At 45.5% G+C, this 18,725-nt stretch overlaps 1 protein-coding gene across 2 annotated transcripts in view; it reads left to right on the forward strand.

The window, feature by feature from the left end:
• The window catches only part of CPNE3 (copine 3), a 51,036-nt gene that overhangs the window by 29,195 nt on the left and 3,116 nt on the right, over positions 1-18,725 (forward strand). For both annotated transcript variants that reach the window (XM_066266465.1, XM_066266466.1), the window contains exons 8-15: positions 4,090-4,188; positions 6,917-7,003; positions 7,661-7,720; positions 8,206-8,339; positions 13,261-13,315; positions 13,395-13,446; positions 16,601-16,734; positions 17,725-17,961. In XM_066266465.1, the coding sequence (XP_066122562.1) occupies positions 4,090-4,188; positions 6,917-7,003; positions 7,661-7,720; positions 8,206-8,339; positions 13,261-13,315; positions 13,395-13,446; positions 16,601-16,734; positions 17,725-17,961 (858 nt within the window). The remainder of the gene's footprint in view (positions 1-4,089; positions 4,189-6,916; positions 7,004-7,660; positions 7,721-8,205; positions 8,340-13,260; positions 13,316-13,394; positions 13,447-16,600; positions 16,735-17,724; positions 17,962-18,725) is intronic.

An 18,725-nucleotide genomic window follows, 5' to 3' on the forward strand; every position in this document is an offset into this window, starting at 1 on the left:
AACAGAGAAAATAATGTCTGTACTACAAAAATAGTTAAGATTAAGGTAGTGAAAATGAAAGTTTTATAAACTAACAGTACAGATGCTACTATTACTGAAAACTGCTTCATTTCTTAGATCTATGAAAATTTGTCCTCAGTTTGCAGAGGACTTTAAAAATTAATATCAGTATGAGTTGTGTGGTATGTCCAAGAGCAGTAAGAGTCTAGGTCCTGGGGAGAGAGGAGGAACAAACTTTCTCTCCTTTCAAGGTTCTTTCGACTGGTCTGACATTCAGCCACAAGACAAATGAGCATGAGAAACTGACCAAATTTAATTACGTATGTATGTACAAATGAGCGTGAGAAACTGACCAAATATAATTACGTACATACATAGGGGAACCTCTCCTACATGAGAGAGTCAGACACACAAAGGGAAACAGGTCTAGAAGACATCCTTAGCTCAAGATGATGTAAGACACCTTGGAAGGCCAGGAGGTCAGTGCAGGGAGAGCATGTGTTCAGTGGTTATGAGTTTGCTCTGCCACAGAGACAGATACACAGTCACTGCTGGTGACAACTCTTGTCATGAGCCAGGCTCATAATTTAAATTCTTCCAGATAGTGAGTATTAGTTTCTCTTGAGCCCATAAGGTCTAGGCTGCCTTGAGCTCAAAACAATCCACATGCCACTGAGGCACGTATAGTACAAAATAAATAGAAAAGTTGCTTTAAAAATTACCTTTGAGCCTGACCAGGTGGTGCCACTGTGGATAGAGCATCAACCTGGGACTCTGAGGACCCAGGTTTGAAATCCCGAGGTCGCCAGCTTGAGCGCAGGCTCACCAGCTTGAATGTGGGATCATAGACATAGTCGCAGGCTTGAGCCCAAAGGTCACTGAAAAGCCAAGGCCACTGGCTTGAGCCCAAGTTCGCTGGTTTGAGCAAGGGATCACTGGTTTGGCCGAGCTCCCCCAGCGTCCCCATCCCCCGGTCAAAGCACATTTGAGAAACAGTCAACGAACAACTAAGGTGCCTCAACTATGAGTTGATGCTTCTCACCTCTCTCCCTTCCTGTCTGTTTCTGTCTGTCTTTCTTTCTGACTAAAAAAGAAAATTACCTTTGAGAGCATATAAAATCTTGCTTCCCAGCTTGTGTCATCAGTTTGGCTTAAATAAATGCATATCAAAAGAAAGTTTGCATTGTATTATACTAAATCTGGAGCTTTTGCTTTTCACATTAAAGGTAGTAAGTTGAATCTTCATTAGCTCTAAGAAGCAAGAGAAGCTGAAAACCATGCCTAAATCAAAGCTGTGTGACTGTAATTACATGTTAACAATGAAACACTCTTTCTTAAACTTTTCCTGCACACGTGGCTTGCCTACAGGGTATTTTATTATAGTAAGTACACTGGTTTTCTGAGCTTACTCTGATGAATGCCTTCCATTCTGAAACGCGCCTTCGTTTGTTTCAATGACACACAGCTTGGTTTGCCACATCCTCACTGTCTGTGTGTCTTTGCAGTGTCAGAACTCACGCATCTGTGACTCTCCTGCTCTGGGGAGATTGCTCAGGTGTGTGGAGAGGTAAGAGCAGAGGGTGGAGTTAGAGTCTTGGCGGTTTCTCTGCAGCCATGGGAACATGCAGTGTGTCACTCAGCATGCGTATTATTTTCATGACATGCAGCAAATGAGAAATAATCATGCATGCCCCCACCTGTCTAAAACGGGAGTGCCTTCACTGATGTGCTGTGTGTGCGTGCATTCTGACATGCATCCATGTGCACGAATGTGTACATGCTTATGTCTGAATTTCACAAGCACCCAGGTGCTGCTGTGTAAAGCAGACAACCATCCTAGCTTCTGAATTCTTGTGAAGAGAAATTAAATGACAGTCATTACATCATCTTGGCTCAAACGGTATATGAACACATGCCAGCATTATGAATGTCACATTTTTCTTTAACACCAAACATCTGCCTGCCATGGGACAATATGGTGAGTTATCATAAATTACAGTCAAAAACTGTTTTTGCATTCCCTGAAGTTTTAGGCAGACTGAACATATGAACAGTGTTAGCTCTTCTTAAGCTTTATTTAATTAAAATCTTGGCATTATCAAAGTTTGATTTTTGCCTTATGTGTCAATTGTTTCCTGAATGCAAAAATAAAATGAAGAGTTCTGTTGTCCATAATTTTTAAAAATCCTATTAAGATAAAATTGTTAAGATTGTTTTTGACATTTTCTTAATTTTAGTTCATCTAGAAAATATTATTTCAATCATCAATATTCTTTTCCTTGACACTTAAGGGGTCAGATAAAGGGCTTCGGCTTTAAAACGTGAGCATCAGCTTCCTTTCCATGCCGACAGCGCTCTTACAAACACAGTGAAAGTTCCTATAACCCACCAGACTTTTGTAAGAAGTGGGCAAGCATCAACTCCACAAAGTGACACAGGACAGGAAAGGCAGGGACAGTGGCGATATGACAAGAAGCAGAGTAGCTGTGGTGGGCACACTAATCCGATTTTCTGTAAAATGCTAAAACTACAAAGCAGGTTGTGCTGAGGTCTGAACGCATTGAGCCCAGCAGCACACATAAGGCAGTGCTGGCTGTCGAGATGCAAGCATTCTGAACTGGGAGGAGGTAAGAGACAGGGCCAGGTGGTCCAGTTCCCAGCCTCGCATTTTGTTTTATTATGTGACAATAAAATATTGAGGGTTATGTTTGCTTAAAAAAATAATAAAAAAAATTGAGCATCACATACACAGGGCAAGAGCAAAATGGTCAGAATTGGTCACTGCAATTCTAGACCTCATTTGTTTTTCCTAATTGACCGATGTTTAGTCTTCCTGAATAAAAATGGGAATAAAGTAAAGGATGAAAGACTTCCTGTTATGATAAGCACCTAATTCACTTCTTATAGAACTGAGAAGAAAAAGAATTGCTTTACCAGGTGAGATGTGTGAATCTCGGAGCTCGTGGTGAAGCACATGGAGTGTATTAATTTCGTGCACTGGAATGCTGGGAGCCTGCTGCTTGGTGGCTCACCCAGCTCTGTGAAGGGTCATAGCGGGATGGCACGTGGAGGATGCAGATCCCCCCTGAATTCTAGGCTTGTCTCTTCAGTCGTGGGCTCTGGAAGGATTCCAGTGTCCCTAGCACAGCTCTCCTTTACTATGTTGGGCCCCACTCAAGACATTTCTTCCAAGATTGTTTAATTCCTCTGCCTACCTGACAAACCTGAGTGGCGGGTGTGTGCGGTGCACGTAAGTGTCCGCAGAGATGAGGCGATCTGTTTTGGCATTACAAAGCACAGAGAAGATGGTGGTGGTTCACCACGGACTCTGCTTGCTAACAGCTCACAGCACCTTAACTCTCGCCGCAGCGTACATTCAGGTATTTCCGTGGCTGTGTACTCTCCATGACACCTGCCCACCTGGCACCACACTGCGTCCGAGTCGCACCCTCTCCGCTCCTTGCCTGCAGGGCTGAGACCGAGTGAGCACTGACAGAGCTGTTGCGGAGGCAGGACTTGCAGCTGCCTCCGTGGAAGCACAGGGTTCAGTACTTCTTCCTCAGTTTCCCTTTTCTTTGCCGGAGCCATGACCCGACCTCTTCATGTCCAACCCCTCACAAGCCCAGCCTGACCAGGTGGCAGTCCCTTCATTCTAGAGTTTCATTATGCGGCTTCAGCACCACGCAGGGCTTCCTCTCACCCTCCGGATGATGGCTTTTAACCACTGGGCAGTGTCAACATGGCAAAGACATGGAGGAGCAAGAAGTGTAATCCACTTTGACTTGATCAGCACTCATTGGGGACACACTAGGGGAACTGGGAACTGCTCAATGAATGTGGACAGTCCTTGTTTTTCACCTGCCTGTGCCCTGTCCTAGACCCACCCCAAGGGGAGCTAGAGTCCTGGAGGGTTTCAAGACTGCCCTCCAAGGAAGCTGGTTCCTCATCTCTATGAACTACCTGCACATTAAACATTTCACTCACTTTAGTGAAAAGGGCACTTCTTGGTAAGTCCAATTGATTGCAGCAAAACCTTTTTTAAACACAGTTATGTTGATTTTTATGTATTTTTGTTATACTTAATTCTAGGTAGAGTGTTATGATTATGATAACGATGGGTCACATGATCTCATCGGGACATTTCAGACCACCATGACCAAACTGAAGGAAGCCTCCAGGAACTCCCCCGTAAGTTGTATCTTTGTTTGAAAATGTTGGACCGTTTGGCCATACAGTTACTATTTCATTCTTTCCCTTGGCACAGCAAACAGTTCAGCAGGCTTTATACTAGATGATGCTCAGAAGTCTATGGATTCATTTGTTTAGTAACAGATGACCTAAAATTCATACTTGGGGTGTGAGTTTATGTTAACATTTAGAGGTTTGGTTTTCTTGGCTACAGATAACATATATGGTTTGATTGAAAATCCTTAGTTTTAAAGCATTTGGCATTTCATTGGGCACGATCATTAACGTCTATAGCACAGGACAAATACTTGAATTTGAACTGTATATACCTTAAAATTTTTTAAAAATGTATTTATTGATTTTAGAGAGAGAGTAGTGGGGGGGGGAAGAAAAACATCATTTTGTTGTTTCACCTATTATGCATTCGCTGTTTACTTCCTGTGTAAGCCCACACCAGGGACTGAACTTGCTGCTGTGTCCTATTGGGATGACACTAACAGCTGAGGTCCTTGGCCAGCGCTTGCTCTCTGTCTGCTTCTGCAGCCTGCTTCTGGCTCTTCTCTCTGCTTTGTCCTTACCCACAAGAAGGATGGAAGTGTGGTGATGGCTTTAAGTCAGTGAACCTAGCACTGCTGCCCGATGGCACTGGTTCTGTGAGGGTTGCTCGTCTGCCTTCACTATGTTCATTTTATTATGTAGCACCTCAGCCCATCTCTAAGAGTGCCTCTGAAACGTTTCTGTCTCTAAGCCAATGTGGCTAAAACCTGTTGCAGGGAATTTTATAAGCAAAACTTACAAATGGCTTCCATCTTACTTACCTTTCTGGTTTGAATGAGAAACTTATTTTCTTTATAGTTTACTTATAACAACCATGTGAATGTTTATTAGCTGCTTAGAGACCTGGACCACGCTCATGTTTTATGTATACTGGAGCATTTGCTTTTGAGAATGCAGCAATGGGGTTTCACAGGCATGAGGGCGTGGCCAGTGAGAAGGTTTGTTTCCCCTGGTCATATAGGTGACATGACTTAATACAGAAGAAGATGCTGAGCGTTCTAGATCAAAACTTAAAACTAAATGAACCAAACTTCTGAGACATTTGGTTTAACTAACTGGGATAAATGAGTTTTAAACAAACATGGGGGTTGGGAATTTTTAGCGGGTCACGTTGTTCGTCCTGCTCTGCGGTCACAAAGCCCGGGCACTAGTGGCAGCCAGGACAGAGGTGCTGGTGGGATGGAGGAGGGGCTTTTCACATCCCACCGCCAGTTTAAGTGCAAACATTGACTTGGCTTCTACTTAACATACTTTGAATTAAAATAGCAGTAAACTTCAGCTGCAAATATTCTATTTAAAGATTGTTTTTTAAAGGCAGAACAAATGGAAAACGGTGAAAGCCTAAACACTCCAAATAACGCAGGTCTCCTAAAGGAATGGAGTACGTGCAGTAGGCTGCCTTGTTTTCTCCTGGGGTGGGTGCGTTGTTTTCCAGTCAGTAAATGACCTGCTCATAGAAGATAATGAGAAAACAGCTACCAGTACAATATCTTAGGGATCACGTAAAGTTTTTCCAAGTCCAGCTACCTCGTGACAGAATGAGGTTTTTCTTGTTGCCGTGCTAACAGGCTTGCTCACTCCTGTTCTTTGAAGGCAGCTCTGTATGTCACCTCTGTTCTGGGAGCCCAGAGCACTGCCTGACTTTGGTCACGTGGTGCGAGTGCTGAGGTGGAGCAGCCTCTCACCAGTGAGAGCTCTGGTCAGAGCACGTCTGCCCCGAAACGCTCAGTAATTAATATTTACAATGATGGCCAGGACTCTGGTGGGACCCCGAAGCCTCAGGAAATTTAACGTCATTTTGTTTTGTATTATTGTATCAAATGTACTTTTTAACGTCTGATTCTCAGGAAATTAGTAATGCCTCTGTGTAGAGTATGTAAGTTGCTTTCCATTAACCAGAAGAGGTGACTCACCAAGTGTCCACTGACTATTCCTCATGTGCTTATTTGTTAGGTAAGATGGTGAGAATTTGAAAGTATAATTTGGAGGTCAATTTATCCTAGCTATGAGAAAAAAAACTAATGAAATGAAACAACTGAGAACAATACCAAGTATGTGTGCCAGTTTTATATGGCTTCAGACGTTTAGTGGGTGGGTGAAGATCGAGAAGACCAGAATGGTAGATGATGTCACAGAGGAGGGCGTGAGCCAAGCCTTATGGACAGACAGGTGGACAGGAGGTGGAAAGGAAGACCAGTCTGTCTGGCAGAGGAAGTATAGTGAGGACAATAGATCTTTTCTAACATGCATTTCCAGTGGAAAGATGATGCGTTTTACCACAGAAATGGGCTTCATAGATCTCTGTGTTCTGACGGTAGGTTTTTCTGCTTTTCCAAGCAGCAATTTTTGTTCTCTTTGAAAGTAACAACTGGGAATAATATTTTATTTCCTCGTTGTAAAGAACAAAAATTATTACGTAGAAACTTTGTAAGGAAATTTATATTTATGAGCTATTTTACAAGGTTCATAATTTTAGGAGCGCCTTAAGGATATGTCATGTTGACTATTTTACATACTTAGCATATTAGGTCATTGTTTCAGAGTTGTATCTTGCAACAGACCTACATCAGTAGGTGGTTAGATTCTAGGAGAAAAAGTCATTCACTTAAATTCACATCGGCATTTCTAACATCACCAGTGAGAATGAACACGCTGTCTTTTCTTCCTACAGATTGAATTCGAATGCATAAATGAGAAAAAGAGGCAGAAGAAGAAAAGCTATAAGAACTCAGGCATTGTCAGTGTGAAGCAGTGTGAGGTCAGTGGACCCGGCCGGCTTCTATTCCATGAGGTGTCATTTCCAGTCTTCCATTGACGTCGTTTCCACCAGACATACCTGCACTTAGCGAAGCTGAGGATTTCACTCTCACCTGGGTGCTTCAGGGGAAAGAACAGAACAGGAAATAGTAAAGAAGTCTTTTAAGTGTCTTTGCTTCTAAGGTTTGACAGCATTTTAGCAAAGGGCAAGGATGTTAAGGTTTCTCATTACCTCAGGAAACGTGAGGCCCCGTGCTCTGTTCCCACTGCACTGGCAGGAAGGAGGTTGTGAATGGGGGGCCAATCCAAGAGATTTCTTAAACAAGTGGGTTTTTAAGAAATCTTGATTATTATGCTTATTAAAGCTCTCAACATATTAGATTCATTGTTAGTTTCTTAAAACATAAAGTATATATATTTCAACTTTGGCCATTGTTGTAATCTGAACGTTGCTACAATTATCTTGAAGTAAAATCTTCCAGATTCATGACATGTAAGGGCGGGGGCTTAAACTCAGGTGCTGCAGGGGTGGCTTCCGGGCGTTTATGTCCTGTTCTGTTCTGTTTGTTTCATCAAGTGTTCACATTGTTTGCCCAAGTGCTCGGCATCTCATGAGCAGTGGCAGAGTCTGACTTTCCCCGTCACTGTTTGCTTTTAGATCACGGTGGAATGCACGTTCCTTGACTATATTATGGGAGGATGTCAGCTGAATTTTACTGTAAGTAACTCACTGAATTTTTCAGTCAGTTTTGCAGAAAGAGCACTTCGTTTTGCAGTGGCTTTTCTCTTTCTGCACAGCTGACGTGGTGATAGCATTCACACACGCAGCATGTGTGGTCCCCTTAGACAGGTGCACCCTGCAGCTCCTATCTGTACTAGTGGAATCTGTCCCTTCTTCCTGATGGGAATCAGACATACAGAGCAGTGATTATCCTGTAGTGAGATCAGTGATGGACAGACCAGTCAGACAGACATACAAGAACAGCCCTGCGTCTGAAGTCCTGGGGTAGTCGTTCCTGATGGCAGGTGTCTAGCCAATGGGAGCGGCTGGCTGTTTCATGCTGACACTCACGTTACTTGACTGTGGAAGTACCCTTGGTCTCAGGTGTTTGTGAGGAGACAGGGCGGGCTTCAGGATGAATGTCTGTGTCCCTTCTCCTGATGTCCTGCCTTCACTAGTAAGGGCTGCGGCTGTGATTGCAGGTGGGGGTGGACTTCACCGGCTCCAATGGTGACCCACGGTCTCCTGACTCCCTCCATTACATCAGCCCCAACGGTGTGAATGAGTATTTGACCGCCATCTGGTCGGTGGGGTTGGTCATTCAGGACTATGACACGTGAGTATGATGTGTTTTCCGTGCTCCGGGAGGGTGGTTTCTGTCTCATAAGCTTGCTCTGTGATTGAGTGGTGGGGTAGGATGCGGGGGGCGTGGCTTTCTCCCTGAAATCTCTCTTGTCTTACCTTGTCTTTCTTTTTGGGGCAGTCTTAGTGTTCACCTCCGACCTCTGGTTACTATTGGTGGTCATTTACGACGTATTTGTGCAATGTGCTGACTGAACAGCGACTGCAGTTCGCAGGCTCTTGTCTCTGACCTATTCCCACAGGGCTCACTCATTAGGGAAGCTCTCTGTGATATCAGTCCAGACAACACATCCTATAAACACAGACACCATTTCTTTTTTTTTTTTTTTTTTTTTTTTTTTTTTTAAATAAATTTTTATTAATGGTAATGGGATGACATTAATAAATCAGGGTACATATATTCAAAGAAAACATGTCTAGGTTATTTTGTCATCAAATTATGTTGCACACCCCTCGCCCAAAGTCAGATTGTCCTCCGTCACCCTCTATCTAGTTCTCTGTGCCCCTCCCCCTCCCCCTAACTCTCTCCCTCCCTCCCTCCCATGTCCTCCCTCCCCCCCCCACCCTTGGTAACCACCACACTCTTGTCCATGTCTCTTAGTCTCATTTTTATGTTCCACCAATGTATGGAATCATGTAGTTCTTGTTTTTTTCTGATTTGCTTATTTCACTCCTTATAATGTTATCAAGATCCCACCATTTTGCTGTAAATGATCTGATGTCATCATTTCTTATGGCTGAGTAGTATTCCATAGTGTATATGTGCCACATCTTCTTTATCCAGTCTTCTATTGAAGGGCTTTTTGGTTGTTTCCATGTCTTGGCCACTGTGAACAGTGCTGCAATGAACATGGGGCTACATGTGCACAGACACCATTTCTTAACACATTGAGTTCCTTGGCAGCCATCATAAAATCATCTTCTTTTTTTTTTTTTTTTTTTTTTTTTTCATTTTTCTGAAGCTGGAAACGGGGAGAGACAGTCAGACAGACTCCCACATGCGCCCGACCGGGATCCACCCGGCACGCCCACCAGGGGCGACGCTCTGCCCACCAGGGGCGACGCTCTGCCCACCAGGGGGCGATGCTCTGCCCATCCTGGGCGTCGCCATGTTGCGACCAGAGCCACTCTAGCGCCTGGGGCAGAGGCCACAGAGCCATCCCCAGCGCCCGGGCCATCTTTGCTCCAATGGAGCCTTGGCTGCGGGAGGGGAAGAGAGAGACAGAGAGGAAAGCGCGGCGGAGGGGTGGAGAAGCAAATGGGCGCTTCTCCTGTGTGCCCTGGCCGGGAATCGAACCCGGGTCCTCCGCACGCTAGGCCGAAAATCATCTTCTTAACGGCAACTTTGAACAAGTGTCAAAGGATAACCTGAATTAACTGCTACAAAATATTTTGAATGAATTCTCCATGGATAGGTTTTAAATAGATTTAAATAGGTCCTTTTGAAGGTGGAGTAGACAATAGAATAAAAATGTGCACTTTACATTTTTTGTTCTGGATCTCTTAGGACACAGTATAGAATTCCATTTGGTTTTTTCCTATTACTTTGTGATGAAAGCCTTTACTTATTGATATTGCTTTTTATTAGTCTGTTATGACATTTAAAGAAGTGGCTTTTCTCAGAAAAATGCAAACAAACCTTAGGCAAACGTGGCATTCCTGGTATCAGCCTCATAGAATTTAAGGCAGAATCCAGAAAAAGAGTTAAAAAAAATTTCAAAGTAACACCGTCATAATGGGGTTCATATAAAGAGTAGAACGTTGCCATGCCACCTAGAAGTTAACCCAACAGGAAGACCTGAAGAGCATTTACCTGTGGAAATGGAAACATTCCTAGGTGGTTCTCAGGTCAAAGAGCAGACCACAGCATCCTACCCGGCTCTTTGGAAGTAGAAGGTGTGCCTGACCTGTGGTGGTGCAGTGGATAAAGTGTCAACCTGGAATGCTGAGGTCGCCGGTTTGAAATCCTGGGTTTGCCTGATGTAGGCACATATGGGAGTTGGTGCTTCCTGCTTCTTCTCCCTTCTCTCTCTTTCTCTCTAAAATGAATGAATAAAGTCTTTTTTTTAAAAAATTAGAAATAGAGGGCAATGAGGAGATTGTGCAAGATGACTAAAGAAAGGCAGGAGAAGGCTGGTTTATGGTTTCATTTTTAAATAAGAATTGTGTATAAATGAACTAGCTTTTCAATAAAATTAAATACTGGGAAGAAAAATGAAGTCATCATAGTAATAGCAGATTCATATATGTATCAGCTGTTTTGTGTTGTGGATGATTTAGAGCACTTTCTACGTAATCTCCTCTGATCATGTCCTTGCTGAGAGGAAGCCACTATTATCACCTGCACTGTGCAGAGAACAGGTGTGGGGCTGGCCCTTGTCCATAGCCCCTCAGCTGGTAACTTCCTTCCTCTAACACAGCGGGTAAGGATTTGGAATGTTCTAAAGAAGCCACCAATTATTAAATTAAAGAAAGAGGTGATTCGGCCCTGGCCGATTGGCTCAGCGGTAGAGCGTCGGCCTGGCGTGTGGGGGACCCGGGTTCGATTCCCGGCCAGGGCACATAGGAGAAGCACCCATTTGCTTCTCCACCCCTCCCTCCTTCCTCTCTGTCTCTCTCTTCCCCTCCCGCAGCCAAGGCTCCATTGGAGCAAAGATGGCCCGGGCACTGGAGATGGCTCCTTGGCCTCTGCCCCAGGCGCTAGAGTGGCTCTGGTCGTGGGCAGAACATCGCCCCTGGTGGATGTGCTGGGTGGATCCTGGTCGGGCACATGCGGGAGTCTGTCTGACTGTCTCTTCCCGTTTCCAGCTTCAGAAAAATACAAAAAAAAAAAGAAAGAGGTGATTCTTCACAAGTTCAGCAAAACTGAAGCACATCATTGCCAACACCAACCCCCATGAAAGAGAAAACATCATTGGAATGAGACAGATTATAGGCATAAATTCAGGAAAAAAACAAAAAAAAATGTATATGTTGATACTCTGAACTTTACTGTTATTACATTAGAAATCTGGACTAAAGTATAACATTTTTAGGAAGGTTTAACTTACAAAAGTTGGCTCAAAGAGGCAGGATACCACAATAGAGGAGGACCAGCCACTTCTCCCCGAGGCAGCAGACCACGACAGATTCAGATGTCCAGTTCAGCAGACCTGTGCCCAACAAATGCAAACCTGAGACACTCCAGTAACAAAATACTAGAAAGCAGTGAGAGTTCAGAGAAGGGTGGTCAGATACAACATAAAAAAAATCAACGATTTCTCACTAACCAGCGGTAACCGATTCAAGAAGTCATGAGGGATAAAAGATCACAATTCAGAATGCAGTAGAAGTTGAGAATGAGGTTCGTTGAAAGTCTAGGGTCTTTACTGAGGGACAACGACAAATTGTACTCGGACAATGAAGGAAGCGTGTTTAAATGAGAAGATAAGCCACAATTCTAGATGTCATAATGATGTAAGGTATAACCTGTCTCCCTAAATTAATCAAGTTTGATCAAAATTGCAATGGAATCCTGACAAAATAATTCTTAAAATTTTCTAGAAGGAAAAATGAATCAGAATAGCCAAAAAGCTTTTCAGGAAGAAAAGGAAACAGGAATTTGTTCTAGTAGACAGTAGAACATTTTAAAGGCATACGACTGGAGATTATGGAACTAAAACTAGACCTTGGAGTAGACCCAAGTGTGCATGAGAACTTAGCATATGGCTGGTGGCATTTCAGGGAAAGGGGCTGTCACAGCAGTCAAAGTGGACAAGAGCTGAATTTGGTTAGAACACTCCAGTATAAACGACAGACAAAACTGCTGAAATGGAGACACCCAAAAGCAACATGCTGACCGGATAGGTGCTTGTGTTCCTTTCACATTCCTGTGTAGAAGTGAGGAGCTCAGACTGAGGGGAAACTCTGCCTTCCTAGACGATAGTGGCCACCCCAGGTCCAGGCAGCTGCTGTGGGTCCTAGGTCCTCTAGTCGTGGAAGAAGAGGGATCTGGGCTGTGTGTGCATCCCCTCAGGGGCCTAGTTCAGATGACTTCCACTCCACCGCCCTGGCGGGGGAGCTGGGGTGAGCCGAGTGGGCTCTGGTTTGGGGGGGTCTCTCATCGAAGGGGCAGAAAAGGGACACTGTTGGGGGCACTGGCTTCTGTGTCAAATCCTGCCCCAGCACACTTCTGATAGACTCAGCATGAAACGTCCAAGACAGCCCTGAACCTTCCCGCAGAAAATACACGTGGGCTGTTTACAGTCTGGCTGTGAAGGGGCAGAAATCATGAAAGAATTTTTATTTAAGATTTGACACATGTGACATAGGTTCTGTCCTCAATGCAAGAAGAGCCTTTGAGAGTTTCTGTGGAGAAAGATGTCCCTCCCCAGTAGGAAATTGGCATGTTCATCTCAGTGGGTTGAATGGCAGGCCCCCGGGGGGAGTCAGTGTGGGGGCACTGTGCAGCCCTCCTAGGACGCTGTGGATTCACGGTGCTCAGAAACATGGGAGTTCTGTGTGTGGCATTCGCACCTATTTCTGTGGCTGGTGTATGAATGTTCATAGCCAGTGGCTACAAGTAACCCCACGTCATTGGGGCCCAGGGTTTATGGCCACATGAGTTTGCTGTAAATAGATGGAAAAACTTGTGGTTTTTAGGGATTTGTGGATTTATCTGCATATTTATTCAACGAAATATATAATATGTAAGTAAAAAAGAATGTTATAAAATAGGAGCATAGACTCCATTTTTATAACTATATGTAGAGAGACATTTTTGTATCTTTGTATTAGTTTTAAGATTCAAAAATTTTAAAAAATAAGCTCATTTGGTTTTGAGTAAAGATAAAACTCTTTCTATTCTGAAAAAAAACAAAAAACCAATCTTTTACTTTTTCAAATTTTCTTTTTAGTGATAAGATGTTTCCAGCGTTTGGTTTTGGAGCTCAGATACCCCCGCAGTGGCAGGTAAGAGGGAGCCCTGTCTTTGCGGTCGGCCTCCGAGAGAGGCAGGACCCGCCTCATCAGCCCCCTCTCCTCCTTCCAGGTGTCGCACGAGTTTCCTATGAACTTTAATCCGTCCAACCCCTACTGCAACGGTGAGTGAGACGTGGGCACGCAAACGGGAGCCTCCCTCGTGTTTGGTTTTCCTGGTGATTCAGAGCTACTCAGATTCCCCCTCCAGGCTTCTCTGGGGACATATTTACCTTTCTGTCACATGGAGCAAAAGAACTGCCCCCAGCTGGCGGGGAGGGTAGTGACATCACTGTGATGATGCCGATTCCGGGCTGAGTTCTCCCACCTTCCGAGGTTCCACACAGCGCAAGAATTCTCAGCCTCAAGATGGGCTCAGTAAGTCGAGTCCTGTTACGCTCACGTGTAAGTTCATTTTAAAGTAAACCTTCTGTGGACTGAGCAGTCCCATCTGCGGGTCTTTTGAGACTGTTCTCAGAGGAGCAGGGAAGGGGTCCAGCGTGGAATCGCTTGTGCTCAGACCGTCTCCGGTGGGGCTCGGTGGGCAGCTCCCCTGTACAGGCAGGGAAGGCCAGCACTGCGGCTCAGGCTTCCCTGACGCTTCCTCGTCTACCCCATTGCACGATTAACCTAAATGCCTAGTCCCCCACAGAGTCACGTGTGTTTGGAGGAGGGAAACGAGGCAGAGGGAGAGGCATAAAATTGTAGACAATAAGCTGAATTTCTGCAAAGGTCCCTTCAGCAGTTGCAGAATGTGTGGGTTCTGAACAGAAGAGCCTGTCCACTCCTTCCCTGCTCGCAAGGTGGACGCCGTGAACGTGGTGTTGGGGGAGTCTGTGTTAGGGCTCTCTCCTCTCCAGAACGCTTCTCCCACACCGATTCAGTGTGCCTCGGATGCACTTCACTGACTTTTTTTATCCGTAACCACTTGAAACTGGGAATATTATTCTTTTCAAGAAACGTGTTTCATGCCTGTGATGAGATCGGAACAGTTTTTGGAGTCTGTAATTAGGTTTCATCTATTGCCAATAAGTGTGGATGACTGTCACTTCATTTTAGAAGTTCATGTGCTCTGAGTAACGTGAGCCCATTTTTGGGTGGCAGACAGGCGCAGTGCTCCCACCTCTGGTTTATAGTCTGGAAGAAAGAGCCTGTGGTTTCAGATGAAGGAGACGCTGCAGAAAAAAGGCAGCCTTATTTTAAGGCAAGGAGGGTGAATCCCTTCTCCTGATTGTCACTGAATGTATTTGTCCAGAAATAACATGTGTCGCTTGGTCCTGTAACACAAAGGAAGGATTTTGGTGTGTTTCGGTTTCGGTGGAGGAACTGAAGGCAGTTGCTATTTATGTGAAGACGTTTCACTAATACTTTGTACATGTTCAGACTGAAGAGCCAGCTGAGACAACAGGCGTGGAGGACGGTATTATTGCTGTGGTTACAGACTTGGGTTTTCCCAACACGTACCACTGCTGTGTGGCCTGCCGCTGGCCCGCGCTAACGTGGTTTTATTACTGGTGGGCTGGCTGACGACTAGGTATAGCCTCACCTGTGTGCAATCTCCTCTACGTGTGAACGTTGCATTCTCAAAGGCTGTTCATGAGACCATGTAGTCCCAAGTTCAGAGCGACTAAGAGGAGTTTATGGGACCTCTGCAATTTTTAGGGAAGAGACTTGTCCTCTGAAGCTTTTAAGCCAAGTCAGCGCTTTGCTTCCTTGTTGCTCTGTGTTCAGTTGGACATTTTTTTTTTTTTTTACAGAGACAGAGAGTCAGAAAGAGGTATAGACAGGAACGGAGAGATGAGAAGCATCAATCATTAGTTTTTCTTTTTTTTTATTTTATTTATTTTTTATTTTTTTTATTTATTTATTTTAGAGAGGAGAGGGAGAGACAGTGGGAGATAGGAGAGACAGAGAGAGAGAAGGGGGGAGGAGCTGGAAGTATCAACTCCCATATGTGCCTTGACCAGGCAAGCCCAGGGTTTCGAACCGGCGACCTCAGCATTTCCAGGTCGACGCTTTATCCACTGCACCACCACAGGTCAGGCAGTCATTAGTTTTTCATTGCGCGTTGCGACACCTTAGTTGTTCATTGATTGCTTTCTCATACGTGCCTTGGCCGCGGGCCTTCAGCAGACCGAGTGACCCCTTGCTCGAGCCAGCGACCTTGGGTCCAAGCTGGTGAGCTTTTGCTCAAACCAGATGAGCCCACGCTCAAGCTGGCGACCTTGGGGTCTTGAACCTGGGTCCTCGGCATCCCAGTCCAACGCTCTATCCACTGCGCCACCGCCTGGTCGGGCTGTTGGACATTTTTAAGCAAGAAACCTGTTTGGGTTTTACATTAACAATCTTCCGTGGCAGATTACTTGGTGATCTCAGCATGTATTGTGGGGAATTTCTAGAGCGTTCCATCTAGTATCTTACCTGCGTCTGACTGATGTGAGGGCAGATGCAATGGGTGCGTATTTGACACTAATATCTCAGTTGTGCTTCTACCGGGAATGCCGTTTGGCATTCACCGGGTTGTGTTGTCAGATGCACAGTCTCCAGGTCTGGGCAACTTGCTTCCTGGGCTGCAGCTCTGCTGTTTCTGCCCCATCTGGGCCTCGGGCTGAAGGAGCAGTGCCCTCTGTGGCCACGGGAGAGCAGGCAGTGTGTCTGCTGAGACATGGGTGCCCCATCCACGGACACTCCTGCCCGGTGTCCCTGCACACAGACCCCAGCTGGCCCAGCAGTGCCTGGACACCTGCTGCGGAGCGCGACCCTGACCCGGAAGGGCATGTGTGCAGCTCTGCAGCCTGCCCTGCATGCTTGACCTCGTCATCAGGGAAACCCTGGTCTAGAATCACTAGAGGGATGGTAGCAGCCAGTGTTTGGGGAGCCTCTGGCCACATATGCAAGGGTTCTCCATTTAATCAGTCACTTTCTCGCCTCTTAAGTTGGTTGTATGATGTAGTGTCTTTTTCATGGTTCTTTTTCCATCAGCATCTCATTCCTAAACACATCAGAAGTAATGAGGCTACTGTAGATTAATGAATAATTTCACTGGGATGAAAAGAAGTGCCTTCTCCTGGGACAGGGGTGGGGTTATCGGCTTATGTGATGGAGCACAGCTATGGAGGTGTGTGATTCGGTGTAGCTTAGAGGAACTCCATACGTAGAACTACCCACACTCTCCAGAGCACTGCATGTTGATGTGTATGTAATCAAATTAGCCACGTGGGGAATAAAGAACAGTTGTGCTGTAACCTGAGAATTTCCAACACTGCTCTTCTCGTCTAGGGATCCAGGGCATTGTGGAGGCGTACCGGGCCTGCCTTCCACAGATAAAACTGTACGGACCAACCAATTTCTCACCGATCATCAACCACGTGGCCAGGTTTGCTGCTGCAGCCACGCAGCAGCAGACGGCATCTGTAAGTGCACTGGGGACAGGGAGGTGTGAGTCGTAATTGTTCCCCCTGCCACTTGTCTGTTGATTTGACAGTTGATCCAAAGGTGGAGCGTGAAGTAATGGTACAGTCATCCTCAGTTTGGGAATAACACCTGCTGTTGAGTTAGTGATCCTTACAGACAAGACAAAAACAAAACAGCCCTTACACCCGTGGGTCTTTTCTCTGTCTTTAGAATCAGTTTCTTATATTGGTTCTAACCCTCAAAAATGGAGGTAGACTTTATAGAGGAAAACTTGGGGAGACCTAGCAGTTGAACTGCTGCTGCAGAATTATTTATGGTGTGGATTAGACAGCCCTCACCTGTGGGACCTTGCACACCACATCTCTCCTGGCCTCAGCGTTCTCACAAGTTGGGCAGGGATGACCACCTTGTACAGGTGTTGAAAGAGCAAAATAAGATGATTCCAGAGCCTGGGCCACCAGGAATGCTCAGCACGTTAGGTGCTGTTACAAATCTTACTTCCATTGTAGACGTAAGTGGCCCGAAAGATAGAGTCATAACTTGATGTAACATTTTACCACTCTCTAAAAGAATTTATCAGAGGTGACAGAATTAGGAGGTTTCTTCCCTGAATCATATCCATTTCTTAAAAAAATGTATTTTGGTCTAATAAACAATTCCCCTCTTCAGTCAGAGATGCCACACACTCCCTTGATCAATACTTAGATAGATTTAATACTTCTGTAAAACCAAAGTATTGATTCCTCTGCTTGCTGAGAGTTTAATCTCTGGCATCCCCGTGTCTGGCTCCTGTGAGTTCATGCCCGCTCCACCTTGTGGTCTATTGCACTTTTACTGAACCCGTAGCATTTCTATCTTTGAACCCCTTGTCCTCAGAGACCTCAGACTGTTTTTAAGCAGAGATGTCCTGGGCAGAGACTCCCGGCTCGGGGAACTGCCTTTACTGTGGGGGAGCCGTGCTGCTCACGGTATCCCTGTTTCTTTGGCAGCAATACTTTGTGCTCCTAATCATTACCGATGGTGTGATCACAGACCTGGACGAGACCAGGCAGGCCATTGTCAACGCCGCCAAGCTGCCCATGTCCATCATCATTGTTGGAGTGGGAGGCGCTGACTTCGGCGCCATGGAGTTTCTGGACAGTGATGGTGGGGGTCTGCGCTCCCCGTCGGGCGAGGTAGCCATCAGAGATATTGTCCAGTTTGTGCCTTTCAGACAATTCCAGAACGTGAGTACCGCGCCTCTGTTTGCCCATCCACAACTAGTGGGTGGGGTAGGTGTCAGGCAGATGTGGGAGCTTCCCACGTGAAGAGCCCTGATTGGATGGAGTGTTTGTGTGGCAGATTGTGTGCTTGGGTGCCTCTCGCAGTCTGTGATCAGTCATTAAACTGCAGTGGTGGTGAATGTCTTAAAATATATTTCATCTTTACTTACATGATGGCAGAAAAACTGTCTACAAGTATGTGATGAATTCACCAGACTCAAAGCTGATTTGATGAAAGTCTCTCAGGAGACTCTTCCCCAGTTTACTCCTTGGTGACGTCTCGTAAAACTGGTACATGGATACGAGCAAGGTTCCTCCCCACAGGATGCCCCATGTCCCCCTCTCGTAGCCACACTCATCCCACCCCACCTTCATCCCTTCCTGACCCCTGGCAGCTGCTAATTTTGTCTCCAGTTCATCTTGTCATTTCAAGAATATTATGTAAATGAGCCCTGCAGCCTGTGACCTGTGGGACGGGCTTCGCAATTGGCCTGATTTTCTGGCAGTCACCCCAGCTGTAGTCCTTGTGTCGGCTTGCCGTTTGTTTGAAGGGCGTCTCGGTTGTTTCCCAATTTGTCTGCTAAACACAGAGCTGCTGTTAGCATCGCATTTAGTTTCTGTGTGAACATTTCTCTGGGATCACTACCCAGAAGCGCAGTTGCTGGGTCATGTACTGTTGCGTGTTAAATTATTAAAGACAGTGGAACTGTCTCGGGGTGGCCATGCCA

Source organism: Saccopteryx bilineata, chromosome 3 (genome assembly GCF_036850765.1).
Source record: "Saccopteryx bilineata isolate mSacBil1 chromosome 3, mSacBil1_pri_phased_curated, whole genome shotgun sequence".
NCBI classification, from domain to species: Eukaryota; Metazoa; Chordata; class Mammalia; order Chiroptera; family Emballonuridae; genus Saccopteryx; species Saccopteryx bilineata.